Raw genomic sequence first — 15,031 nt, forward strand, 5'->3', positions numbered from 1 at the left:
CAGCTAGAGTTTTGGAGACTTTTAACAGTCACCACATGACAAATTAGCCAAAAGAAATCACATTTAACAATGTGAAAGAAAATATGAACATATAAGATTCAACAAACTTCCATATTTTATTGTGTTTACAACTTTTATTGTTCTATATGTATATATATCAGAACAAGTAATAAGTAAAGCAGCATAAAAAACAAATTAAAATCCATGGTAATTTTAGAAGAAGCAAATTTTGCAATGTTGTGTTACATCAAAATTATTGCACTTTACTGAACTACAGGCAGTGTTTTTATTTGTCATAAAGCAAGTGGTTTTGTGAAAGTTTTATCAGATAATAAACAGTGGTTTTCATAATTTCCACTATTAATTTTCCCAGATTAATAAGTATTAATATAATATTAATAACCTACAGATATTCATTAACATAATTAAGAAAAGACAATGATGTTGTCTAGAGGGTTAACAATTATAAAGTGAATTAGACAAAGGCCAATTGTGCTAAGTAAAAAAAAAAGAAAATTCAAGCCTGAGACTATTTGCCCTTACTCATATACTGCAAAAAGTACATTGACTAAATTATCATTACTGTAGCTATGCTATAAAATCTTCCAAAAAATAATCATAGTAGTGGTACAGTTCCATGTTACAAATAAAATTTATTTACATTTTCTTCATGATGAGAAACCCACTTGAAATAGAAATATATCTTGGAACAGCTGGTATGGGTATCAACACTTCTATTGATAAGCAGAGAACAACATTTTGACCTTCCTAAGTCAAACTGTTCTTCTCTGCTTATCAATAAGTGTTAATACCTGTACCAACCATTATGAGATACATTTTTACTTACATTTTAACATACCTTCCAAACATCTGCAAAACTGTAGGTTGAATAAAATGATGTATTTATTTTATTAAAAGTAACTAACTGTCTTCTTATTTATTTTCACACTAAAACAGTAACAAGTTGTATGACTTAAATCGTGCATTTATTTGCTCAACTCGAAAATAAAGCCACCACAGTGCTTAAATACTAAACAATGTGCAAAGTAATTTACTGTCAACTTCTACCAATACCTCTTGAATGCTAAAGACTTTTTTTAAAAACAATAATGAAACACAGATGAGATATACACACAGTTGTATACCTTTGTCCACAAATAGAACAAACTGGCACACTTTTCCTAAAGATAAAAACATGTTTAGGAAATGAGTTCTCACATTAATAGAGCTCTGTAAAAGTGAAAAGGAAAGTCACATATCTCTATCTGAGAAGAGAGATAAAACTTTTTAGAAGTTCAGTACAGTGGACCATTTAGATTTGAAATTAAAATAACAATTTTTCTTACATTTTGATATAATTTTAGAAACTTCTACCATACACAAGTATGGAAAGGAGCAGTTTCATCAGTATTTTTCTGTAGAAAAAAAACAAAAAACAACAGCTATGGATAAGTACTATAGGGCTTTAAGATAGGTCAAAGTACAGAGAAATGTTTATCTGACTTTGAGTATGATGTTGAAGTGAAGAACCAATGAAAATGTAAATAAATCAAAACTACTTAATGTAGACGAGGATGCAAAGAAATTTCATAAACAAATAGGATCTTTGTCAAAGTCAATGTTTTGCATTGAGAACATTCAAGACAATGATGTCTATTCTATAATCAAATAACTTCAAAGACAAGAAGATTTTTTTTACATTTATTTTACTAACTTTGGGCCCAGTAACACTTGATTTACAATAAATTTTCTGACAACACTTGAAACCACACTCAGTGGATTTGTGTCTTACATTTCAGATGCAGCTGGAAATCTCCCAGCAATAGGCTCTTGTGTAAATGGTTTTCTGACAGTATTATGATACAGGTAAATATATCAAAGGTGACAATAGGTTGAATGCACAAGACAGTTTTTAATCATATAACAGCAAATACTCCAGCTTTTGTGACAGGAATGAAAAAAAAAATTCTAGAAAAAATAGGAACATTTTCCAATTGAAAAAATTATTGGATTAGCTTGCAATGGTTTTACAATTTTGCTCATTATCATCATAACCAAAATTATGCAGTCTAAGGCACTTTAAAACCAACAGTATGTTTGTTATCTCATATACACTTGAGGTTTAAACTTATAATTTTGAAATACATAAAGTTTTTTATTTTATTGAATAAAATATAACAATTTATAGAATACAGAATTTCTGGTTGAAAACTTGAAAAATGACCAATATCAATAATACAAAAACAAATAAAATACTACTGGGATATTTGGTGGAACCACTGTAAAGAAATAACATCATATAATATAGAATGCATCACCACCAAAATACAATTTTCCAAAACATATAACCATCACAAAAACACTTACTTTAAAACATCAAAATACCGACTAATGGCACACTTATAAGGCTGACAAACATGTTTATAGTCAACTGAAGGAGCAGATTTTTCTCTACATAAATCTTACAAGTCATAACCAAAACAGGATGATATGTGGTGATCATGGTCTGATTTGCTGAACATTAAAAAACTTTTTTTTAACACATTTATATTTTACTAAGAAGTCTAGATAAATGGTAGTAATTTTATTTTGTTACAAAACTATCAAATGGAAAATCAGACTTCTTCCTGCCACACTCAACTGTCACAATTTTGTATAGTTCATTCTTACATTTAATTACCTATAACCAACAGAAACTCAAGCTTTTCACCTACCAGATTATGTGTTATATATACCATTATGTAGCAAGTGATTAAATGTCTATTTCATTCAGAGCAGGAACAACTTTCCCATGAGAAACTTAACATGTAACTTCGATGAACTAACTGCTGTTGCAGTTAGGAAGCCAGAAAATTCTTGAGAGGTAAGGGAATTCTTCTACTTTTTGTATGTTATTAATCTATATTGTTTAAATCATTATTAAATTAAATAAGAAATTAATTACAAAACTATGAGTAGTATAAAAATTATCATTAACTCTCTTCAACAACCAAGAGCAAGAAAAAAGATTTGATAAATATTTCTTGTTTTTCATGTTTATTCTTTATGTATAATTACAAAAGAAATTAAAATCTGAAAACAAGGATAATTTTAAGTTAGTTACAATTAGATTAAGTAAAATAAAAATGTTTCACTAGGCACACACACGAGCTGCTTGTATTAGCTGTAGTAGCTCATAGGTAATGTAATTTAATAGTGTAACATATGTTACATTTTCTCCGAGTGATTAACAACTTATAATAAGCATCAAACATTTGATAGTAATGGCTCAAAGAGCAATAAAACTTAATTATAGATACATGTATACTGTTACAAACTGAAAGATAATTGGGATAAACAAATGTGGTTTTATATTACAATATGAAGTCATTACAGAAAGAAAGAAAGGGTAATTCAGATTTATTTCAATTTTACCGCTTTGAGTTAGGTTAGAAAAATTAATTATAAATTATCACATTTTACTGAAAAAAAACATTTGAAATGTATTTAGATCTTACACAAAGAAACTTTGAGATTTCTGAGATACAAAAAAATATTTTAAATTTTAACAGGAAACTTACTTTACACACTGACTATTCAAAACAATTACTCAGTATATTTACAGACAAACCTTTATTTTATTAGAAATACTTCACTAATAAATACAATTTTTTTTGTATGTTAAACTTCTAATATTAAGTGATATACTGCCAAAATGCAAAGAGTTCACTGGGTTGGTCATGTATACTGACCCTGATTTGAAAGAGTTAACAGCTTTTGAAAACCTCAAAATCCTAAGTGGGTAGTCATAAAAGTCTCTTACACTGTTATAAGAGAATCTGGGTACTATGAAGAGCAATATATTATATTTGATTGCCATTTTTAACATAACAAGTAATAACATGTTTAGTGATATATAAAACTTCCTCCACTGGTCTGAAGACCACTGTATTATTTTACACGTGCTTTGAAATTGTGAATATTAAGTTATTTTATATCAGAAATACTGAACTTTTTTGAATGATTATATGTATATTTTTTTCAATCAATTATGTTACAGAAAATATTTTTAGATTTATACAAGTTTTGCTTATTTATAAGCTTACCAGATCATACCTTTCAAATAACTAAGGTATACTTATTTTTCAATTATAAATACAAGAAACTTCATACAAGTAAGCACACCTACTGATAAAACATTTACAATATTTATAATAGCATCATCATCTTATACTATCACAATGTACAACTGTACCATTAGAGCCTATGGTAACTAGCACAGACACAAATGTTACTATGTGCAAACCTATTAGTCACTGACAGTGATTTGCATTACAGAATTACATAAATCTATTGTAAAGTTTTTTTTCTTTTTTCCTTAAATAATTGCTTTTACAACAATTAAAAACTGTTAGTAATAAAACTTTAACCAAAAGTACTCACATTATTTTTATTCTGATGTTCATCTAGACATAAAGACAAACTCTGGTACAGTGAAAATACTTTGCCACAACAGCAACTATGCAATCTTAATAACAATTAATATTTCCATACCAAGAGCATATGATGGTATAAAGCCTGTAGTTTAGAAACAATATAACTTCCATATTATTCTTTTACATAATTATTATAGTTATTTTTCATGACTAAATGAATAAATACAAGTACATGTATGAAATAAAAACTGACCAAAATTGTAGAGATTTGTTCCACTGTGGACTACCTACTGAAATAAGCAGTTGTTGTTGTTTTTTTTGGAATATTTCAAATGTTTCTTCTAAAAATACACTGCTCGCCAAAATCTTAAGGCCAATGAACATAAAGAAAAAATATGCATTTTGCATTGTTAGACTCAACCACTTATTTGAGTAGAGCTTTGAAAGATGCAAATAAGAAAAGGGAAAATAAAATAAAAAACTTTTTTTGCATTTAATTGGGAAAATGTGAACACTATGAATTAGCCTAAATACTAAATGGTCAAAAGTTTAAGACCATACTGAAACAAAACGTTAACCGGTAAACACGTAATGAAATTTAGTCATTTGTGTTGAAGCATTAGCGTTGTCAACATCTCCCACTGACATCTCCTGTGTTACATTGGGTAAAAACATGGCAAAGGCTAAAAAGTTGACAGAGTTTGAACATGGCAGAATTGTCAAGCTGCAAAAGTAAGGTCTCTCTCAACGTGCCATCGCTGGTGAGATTGAGCGTAGTGAAACTCTATTGCAAATTTCTTAAAAGACCCTGAGGGATACGGAACGAGAATTTCAAGTGGTTGGCACAAAAAAATTTCGCAGGCGTTGAGCAAGAGGATTCGACGAGTTGTCCAGCAAGAAACCAGCCGATCATCAAAACAGATTAAGACCCTTACAGATGCAGAATGCAGCTCAAGAACAATAAGACAGCATCTACGAGAGAAAGGCTTTAAAATCTGTAAACATCTTCAAAGGCCACGCCTCCTTCCACACCACCAAAGAGCTCGGTTAAACTTTGATGAGAAGCACCAAACATGGGATGTAGAAAAGTGGAAGAAGGTTTTGTTCTCTGATGAGAAAACATTTAACCTTGATGGTCCAGATGGCTTCCAACATTACTGGCACGATAAGGATATCCCACCTGAAACATTTTCTACATGACCCAGTGAAGGAGGTTCCATCATGATCTGGGATGCTTTCTCCTTCCATGGAACAATGGAGCTTTAGGTTATACAGGGGCATCAAACAGCAGCTGGCTACATTGGCATGTTGGAGAGAGCATCCTTATTTACTGAATGCCCTCACTTGTGTGGAAATGACTGGATCTTTCAGTCATACAATGATAAAATCCACAATACCCACAGGACAAAGGAGTTTTTCATGGTGAATAACGTGATTCTTTTGGACCATCCAGCGTGTTCGCCCAAACTGAACCCCATTGAAAATGTTTGGGTGTGGATGGCAAGGGAAGTCTATAGAAATGGACATCAATTTCAAACACTGCATGATCCTCGTAAAGCCATCTTCACTGCTTGGAATAACATTCCAGCCAACTTTCTGCAAATGCTTCTATCGATCATGCCAAACTGACTGTTTGAAGTTATTCCTAATGACGGCCATGCAACTCACTACTGAGACCTCTTGTTGTGTATTTCCTACCCTGTTTAGGGCTTCTTTTTGGTATTTGGTATGGTCTTAAACTTTTGACCAGCTAGTATTAAGTCTAATTTCATAGTGTTCACATTTTCCCTATTAAATGCTAAAAAAGTTTATTTTTATTTTTCCTTTTTTTATTTTCATCTTTCATATCTCTACTCAAATAAGTGGTTGAGTGTAACAATGCAAAATGCACATTTTTTTCTTTATGTTCATTGGCCTTAAGATTTTGGCCAGCAGTGTATATCAAACACATAATGAAGACAGAGTATTACGAGTTCCTTTTGTTCTATGACTACTATTATGCTGACTTTTTTTGAATGCACTAAAATGTCTAAGGTTAAAATAATTTATTTAATGGAAACACCTATCACAATAAAGTAATTTGTTAAGAGCTTTTAGACTGTAGGCAAACAATCCTCAATGAATATTAGGAATACAAGACAAAGCTTTATCCAAAGCTCTTGCACTTTGTTATGAGGTTGAAGGTTAAGAAAATTAATGGAAAACAAAAAGACAAATATTTATGCACTTTCAAAATTACACACACTGATGTGTTAAATGAACCAGAATAAACCAGTATGGAGTTTCTTTTCTCATAAAAAAAAAAAAAAAAAAAAAGAAAAAAAAAAAAGATAATTTATACCTTGGTATCTGGCACACACAAGTGTGTGTTTTGGTGGAACAGCTATAAAGTTCAAAATTTCTTTCAAAGATATCATTAGTATTTGCTGGTACACAGAAGCACAAAATATACATTTCTATTGAAACAAAATTTCATTTTCAGCCAGATGGTTAAAAAGACAAGGGTAGGTATGGAAACACTTCAAAGTTAAAATTTTATTTGAAAATATATTTCTAATAGATACCTATCTCCTTACAAAAAATAGCTTTATTCACCATTATCATATGCATATAAGATCTGCATGCCACTTCTATTGATATATACACAAAGTTTAAAGGCAAAGAAATGAAATAAGAAGGCTGTAAGATCAGAGAGTGAGCAATGATCCAAACAAATCTAATATGTGAAAATGACAAAACAAAACTTCTAGGTGAGAAAAAAAGATGGGTGAGGTTGGAATAAGTGGGATCCCAGATACCAATTAACCCTTTTGCAACAGGTCATGGATTAAATCGTGTTTGTTGACTTGCATTGAAAATTTTATTGAATTACTATTTTATGAATTTATCTCAATATATTTGGAATCAAACTGTAGATTATAATTCAAACTTTAATGTTATATGAGTTAATTTCTTAATTTTAAGAGGTAAATATTAAATTAAAACACCTAACTATTGATTTTAGTTAGTCATGTGGTATGTTAAATGCAACACTTTAAAATTAGATATTTATGATGTCAAAATACTGTCAATAATTTTGTACAAATTAAGAATTCAAATTACTAATATTAACAAGCTAGAATATACAATAAGAACTTCATATCTTTTTATTTTGCTGAGATATGGCTCATGTACTGCATTAAACATGGTGGCCCCATTTAACTCTATTTTTTGAAACAGTCTCTTGTATATTCTTACTACAAAAAATTATATGAATAATCAGTCAACAGTTTAGAATGTCCCTTTAGTTGTTTTATCAGCCATTTTGATCTGTGAAAAGGCTACCAAGTTCTTTCAAAGATTTCATGAAGGTAGCTTGTGTTTATAGTCTGATCAAAGTTTCATAATTTTTTTTAATCTAAATGCATCTTAATTACTAAGCTTAATAAATTAGTGGAATTATTTGGTATAAGCATAGTTATTTATGATTCTTTGGTTATTCAACTGTATATATAAAACCTAAAAAAAATTTTGTTTGATATCCTCCATGTGCAAAATTTTAAAAGGCTCAGCAACCCACGTCCAACAGAAACCAAGTTCAAAGGTTGCAAGAAGAGAAAATTGTTTACTCTACTTGATTCATTGTTCTATATTTTAAAAAATATAAGTTTAATAATTTATTTCTAAATAATAATAATAATCTATATACACACATTATGTACAATAACTGAAATGTGACTGTATATTACAAAATACTAGTCCACTAAAGCACAACCAAGACAGGAAAGACTGAAGGTCAGTTTTATATTATTAGACAGGTAACATAAGTACACATGAATGTCATCAATGTAAGTTATATAATGTTAGGTAGGCATGACTTGAAGGTCAGTATAATAAAAAATAATAAATATACATGTAAATATACAGCATTACGAGACTTAAGCTACATAGACTAAACACTTGTATTTTCATGTTATAATATATATCCGTTCGTGCATGAAAAAACAATTTATACAGTAAAACCTGTTTAAGGCGGAATTGCACAGGACTGACTAAAATTTCCAGCTTAGATAGTGAACATGCATTTCCTTAATTATATATAATTTTTGACCAGAATGTTATACTTGCTTGACTCAAGGTAAGTAAGACATTTGTGAATAAATATATTATACTGTTTATATTTATTAGAATAAGAACAAAAACAGACACTCAAAATATACACAAATACACTAAATATTAAATTTATCTGAAGAAATTGTCCAATTTCAACTGTTTCACTTTTTTAATGGGTTTTCTCATGCAGGTAAAAGAGAACACTAATTCTACAGCCTTTTCATGAAGTATATTTTCCCCCCTTCATTTTTGCATACAATTTGATAGCGTTAATATAACTTAACACTTGTGATGAAGTAGAAATTTCTATTTCCCCACTATCTTTTCCATTTTGTTCATCCTCTGAATCTCTCACACTGTTACCATCTTGTGATTCTATTTCAGATTATAAAAAAATTTCATCAGTTTCTGTTAAAACATTCTTGTTAACATTCACAAAACTTTCTGCATTCCAAGAATCATCTGCATCAATCTTCTCAATCAGTGTTTGGATTTCACTAGAATCATCATAATAAACAACTTCTCCACAATTTTTGCCATTTTCAAGAATAAATCCACAGTTTTGAAAGTACTTTATTAAACATTAATCTTTTGCACATTTTACTGAATGACTTAAAAATGCAATTCCATCTAACACATCAATTTTTATGGTCATTTCAGGTGCTCTCTTACAGTCATCCGTGTTTGCAATAATATGCTGAAGCATCAATTTCTGTATTTCAATTTTATACACTGTATAATTCAATTATCTATTGGCTGTAGAATTGATATTGTACATGGAAGCAGAAAGACTAAATGAACATTTGAAAGTTGAACTTTTGGGTGATAAGTTGAATTATCTAGAAAAAGTAGAATATTCCTATTTTCTTGTTCCATTCTTTTGCTTACTTTAACTGCAAAAATAATGACAACAAAAAAAAATGTCCAAGAATTTATTAGTATTTAAACAAATTATTGATTAAACAAGAATTTATTAATATTTAAAGAAATTATTCATTAAAAAGATATTAATATTTAATCAAAAACATTTTTACCACTTTACTCAGTTTCTAATCCTACTTGTTGACAGATGAGATAGGTGAAAGAGAGATTTCCATCTACATTATGCAAGTTCTACCATATAGAGGGCCTTTTATAAGAGAAATCTCAAGATAATGCTGCAAAATTTTGATATTTCCAGCTTGTACAGGTTTCCACCTTATGCAGATTTTGGTTTAGACAGGTATTACTGTATCTACTTCCTAATTTTTTTACGGTTATGAGGCAGGTCAAATGACTGACCCCCATAGAGTATAGAGAATAAAAAATATAAAGTTTTACTGAAAACAGACACTTAAAATATATTTAGGAAGCTTCTGAGATTATGCAAATAATATTTTAGATTTTTGAGATGAAAAATATTTTTCTAATCATAACATGACATCACTTTACTCTCAGACTATTTTCACAAACAAATCTTTATTAAAAATACTTTATTAAAAAAAATTTGTTTTTTTATGTACAAAAAACTAGTAATATCTTTACTAAACCAATACCAAATTTTACAAAAATATACATGCTGTATATATATAATGTTATTTTGCAATTAATTAAAGTGTGCAAATTTACAGACAAACTCATGTATGTTAACCAAGTTCATCACAAAAAGGTTAACAAAAAGTAAAGTGAAATGTAAAGTGTGCAGGTAAAAAAGGCACCACCAACAGAACCCTATACAAAGTGTATCATATCAAGGTGATGAGATACTAGAGAGAAGATAGAAAGGAGGATAGGTATTCAGGAAAATGTATCAACCTCCAGAGCTGGAAGAACTAGGAACCAAAAGACTGAGAATGTGAAGTTGAGAGCTGTTGAAATCATCAGGGAATTATTGGTGTAAATCATGACCAACCAGTTCAGGAAAAGAGGGAGGAAGCTGAAACATGCCTCCTGACAAGCTACAAGAAGTTTGAATATGTTGATGTTCCTCTGAAGCTTACATACTGGAAATCATATCAGAAACCACTCCAGCCCAATAGGAAAGCATTTGTGAGAAGATAGGGATCTAAAAAGGGGGCAGTGAGTTGGTGATGCCCACTATAATATTGAGCCACCTAATAAAGTTTAATATAAAATGGGAAGAAAGAAGGTTCACAATCAAGCTTACCAGATCCTGAGAAAGGTTCCACTGATCCTCTAATGCCCACTGGAGAAGGCATGTGTGTGTGTGTGGTCAAAAGGAATGAGTAGTCTGAGGAAACCCAGGGTTTACAAAAACATCATAAGTAGAGTTTGAATGAGATGTGCAAATCTTGGTGACAAGACATTTCATTTCTCACAGGCAAAGTGGTAAAGGCTAAGCCTGACTGGGTTCAGAGTTAAAGAAAACATGCAGACATACCAACTATTGGGTAAGTATGAGAAAAAACTTGGAAGGCTTCACTAGCCATCCAAGCCAAACAGCCTCCTACAAAAGAATGTTGGTGTGAGAGGAGTCCTCCAAAGACAGGCTGAAGAGAAGCCAATTGTACATGCAGCAATGGAAACTCAGCCCCAATTCGTGAATATAACAAGCAAGTACCCCTATGACTCAAATGAAGATGTAAGAAGCAGACAGTGCCAAGAGGGAAAACACAGAGCTGGGAGGCTCAATTCTAGGGAACAAAACATAGAAATATATGGATGAAGGGACAATTAAAATATGTAATAAATGCTATAGGTACATTGACTTTGGTTATTAACAATTTGAGTGAAAAGGACCACTGGAGAGAAAAGAAACCTTCCATCTGGAAACTCAGGATGAACAGAAACTGGTTGAGAGAAGGTAGGTCAATACCTGGATGTCAATAAATTCTCTACTTGGTGTCATCAAAAATAAAATCTTAGAGTAGAGGTAAATACCCTCTCAAAAAAATTTGTGGCCAAGAGATCCAAGAACAAATCCTTAAAATATTGAAGATATAGTTTGAGGAAGAGGGAAAGAAAATTGGAAAATGGTAAAGGAAAGGAAGAAAATAGTCCATGAATGAGAATCGGAAGAACCCATATTTTGATCAAAAGTTAAAGGCTGGTGAAGTGAGCCAGGCAGGTACCAACTGGTTCAGACCTGATAGTATAGATGTCCAGGAGGTAAGCAAAAGCCCTGACATCAGGAAGTAACAGGATGGGAAAAAGAAGACTCGGAGGCTAGATTGGGAATGAGAACAGAAGGGTGAGTGGGAGACATGGAGGACTGATGTCAACCACTTAGGCCCAAGCCTCCAGTGAGCTAGAAACACTTTCAAAGATCTTTCAGTAGAGAATAAAGCTTGACATAGATCACGAAAACTAAAGTAAGGCAGGTGAACCTTAGTTAGGAGACCATCCTTACTCAGCAAGTCCCAATAGAAAAATTAAAACAGAAAGAGTAGTCTATAAGTAGTAGTAGGAGGGGCTAAATGAAGTGGTAAAAAGGAAAAAACAAACCTCTCCAGAAAATTCTTCTACAATACAATGTCAAAGAGCTTCAGAAATAAGGTGAAAAATAAGGTGTTATCATTTTCCATGATAACATGGAAAAGTGTTAAGAAAGAGATAAAAGCTCAAAAATTTGGCACAAGAAAGTGAACTGGGAGTTAAGGAGTCCCTTTTCCAAGTAGGTAGATGAGATTCTAAAGACTGAGGATCAAGGAAATGAAATGAATAAGTCCATTAACAAGAAAAAAGTCGAGTACATGTGAGTACGGGGCATAGTTGTTCAAAATACAAATCTGCATGAACCCTAATAACATGTGAAAAAGAGAATACAAAGATAGGGACAGTAGGTATAACGTAGTGGAGAATTAAAAGACTAAAGAAACAAAAAATTTGTGAAACTGTCAAGAAAAAGATCACAAAGTTGACTGAGGATTTTCTTCCACAGACAAAACAGTACCCACAACAAACTCTGACTGAGGAAACAGGTAGTTAAAGTCATCATTTTGGCTATGTTCAAACTGAAGAGATGCAGTAATATTCATATGCATGGGAAGGAGAGGCTTAGTGTGTATGAAATAACCCATAAAGATTGACATGTTAAATAACGGCTGTTGTATCCTGAAAAGATAACAAGAAGCTAGTAACCAACAGTAACATTTCCACCATCATGGGACAAAGTAGACGTTACCATCACTTGAGAATTCATAAGGGATAAGCAGGAAACTTTTTTTCATAGTAATGAAAGAATCAGTTAAACTTGAACAAAGTTTATGTAAATTTAATTACTGCAACTCCAAAATAATTAAGAAATAAATATGTCTGTTTAAGACAAAGTACTACAAGTGCTTGGGGAGGAGTTACTGTACAAGAATGTTATGTTTGCCTCCTATTAGTATTGAGCTATCATTGTATGATGATACATACCATCATGCATTTGCACACTTCATGTGAAACACCTGATTTTTATGTGGGAATTAGCTCAAAGCTAGTGACATGCTAGACTCATAGGCAAATATAAAGGGATCAAACTATTCTATATATAAAGATGAGGTATTATACCAGAATCAACTTTATATTTGTTTTATGTTGTTAATATGCAATGTGTTTTTAAGATTTGTGACTTTGGTACTTTGTAGAAATGCTGTAAGTGTATATTTCACTTTTCTTAAGGACATTGAAAGTACTTATTTGTTTTTATATATTGCTTTTGTCAGTGAAGAAAATCTCTCTAACATCAACATATGAAGCAATAAAATAGGCCTAATATAACACTATTGGAATATTATCCAGTAATAATTACCTCTTAACTTATTTTTCCTTCCAGAAATCCTTTTTCCCAGAGTCTTTTCAAATTCCACTTACTATACTTTCCCACTTTCATTATAAAAAATTGAAAAAAGTAAATGTTTATGTTGGATGAAACTCTGATAGTATTCTGTAGTTTCAGTCATGACAGGTTTACTTTCCACAGTGTATAAAAATTTGTAGAAGTGAAGTGGAATAAAGGTGAAAATTAAATAACTCAAAAGGATTCATTCACAACTATAAATGAATAGCTAACTCATTCACAGGAAAAAGTATAAAATACTTTAAAAAAGTAAAATTAATAATCACAAATATATATAATTTGTAGGCTTCATATGTAGAAGATATAAAAAAGTTACCCTGAACATGTATATATAAATTATGGAATCTGTAATAATAAAGACCTTTTTTAGTTCATCATATTTTTAATGAAGTGCCCTTCATACCTGTTGTATCTGTCAAGCCATTGCTGTTGAATGTCTGTTAACTGGCCTTCTGTACACTGAAGTTCAAATTGCAAAGAATTAACTTCTTGTTGCAATCCACTGGAAATTTCTCGCCCCATTTTAACAACCTCATCCTTTTCATTCTCTGCTAGGCTTAACTAATACAAAACAGATAATTTCATCAAAATGATTTTTCTTTATACAAGGTAGAATAACTATTTGAAAGGGAATTTCCAAGTAAATAGCAAGCATTTCTGGAAACTTTACATTAATAAAAACAAATGTTAAAATAGTACTTTTTTAGTACACACAGTTACAGTATCCTAATACAATATGCATGTTTATGTGTAGTGAATAATAACTTATCACACTGCAAACTAAAAAGTAAACAACCACCACATGTAACTAATAATTTCAATCTACTAAATTCTTACCTGTTGCAATAATACTTCAGAGGCTTTGTACTTTCCATACAAAAGTTTTTCATAAATATCCAGTTCTCCTTTTAGCTGATCATTTCTCTACAAGTGTTTTACAAAAGTTAAGTTTGATATTTCATACAAAAGATTTAGACAAAAAAAACTTATTACAAATGTAGTTATATTGTTACTTTTCAAGATTTACCAATTACCAACTGTTGTATACCACAACAGCTTTAAATAATCTATATTTTCTTCTGAGTGCTACTTCCAAATTTCATTACTTTAAAATAAGAATAATGAATTGTGTAAAGTTCTGCTGGTAGAGAAACTACATAATGGTACATCTTTCTATGAAGCTAGATGCATAGATACTTTTCTTCATCTGAAAATTTTCAAGTTTCACTAAGGATTTCTAAAATCTCTTTAATAAATAACAAATGTTCTGTTTGAGTAAAACTATATTTTATCTGTAGTTTTTTTCTACCCTAACACCATATGTGTTCAGTTAATTTGACCTATTTTGTAACCACAATAAATATATAAATTAGATTTTTTTTTCTTTCTTCAATGACTGAAATTGTAACAGGAAACTACAGTTATTTATCCTAAATAACTTATAGCTTGAAACAGTAAACATCTGTTTCTACTTATATTTTATTGTTTTATTGCTCTTTAAACTGTCTAACAATCCTGTCACTCAATGATCAAGAATATCCATGTTGTGTTTGAAGTATTATTGACCAAGCACTGACTTTAAGACCTAATACTCAACAACTTATAACTGATTGGCGCAGAGTAGAATGACTGGATATCTTACACAAATTTACCAAAAACTGCTGACCAATTAAAGATCCAGCTGAGACCTTCAAAGCCTCAAAGTTTGACAAATGGAAATAGCAGAACATTATATATTAAA

General features: G+C 30.8%; 1 protein-coding gene across 2 annotated transcripts in view; it reads right to left on the reverse strand.

Moving 5' to 3' along the window:
* Positions 1-15,031, reverse strand: part of LOC143253667 (coiled-coil domain-containing protein 125-like) — a 75,666-nt gene that overhangs the window by 38,669 nt on the left and 21,966 nt on the right. For both annotated transcript variants that reach the window (XM_076507873.1, XM_076507871.1), the window contains exons 3-4: positions 14,128-14,214; positions 13,694-13,851 (exon numbers count right to left, since the gene is read on the reverse strand). In XM_076507873.1, coding sequence (XP_076363988.1) covers positions 13,694-13,851; positions 14,128-14,214 — 245 coding nt within the window. The remainder of the gene's footprint in view (positions 1-13,693; positions 13,852-14,127; positions 14,215-15,031) is intronic.

This window comes from Tachypleus tridentatus, chromosome 6 (assembly GCF_004210375.1).
Source record: "Tachypleus tridentatus isolate NWPU-2018 chromosome 6, ASM421037v1, whole genome shotgun sequence".
Lineage (NCBI taxonomy): Eukaryota > Metazoa > Arthropoda > Merostomata > Xiphosura > Limulidae > Tachypleus > Tachypleus tridentatus.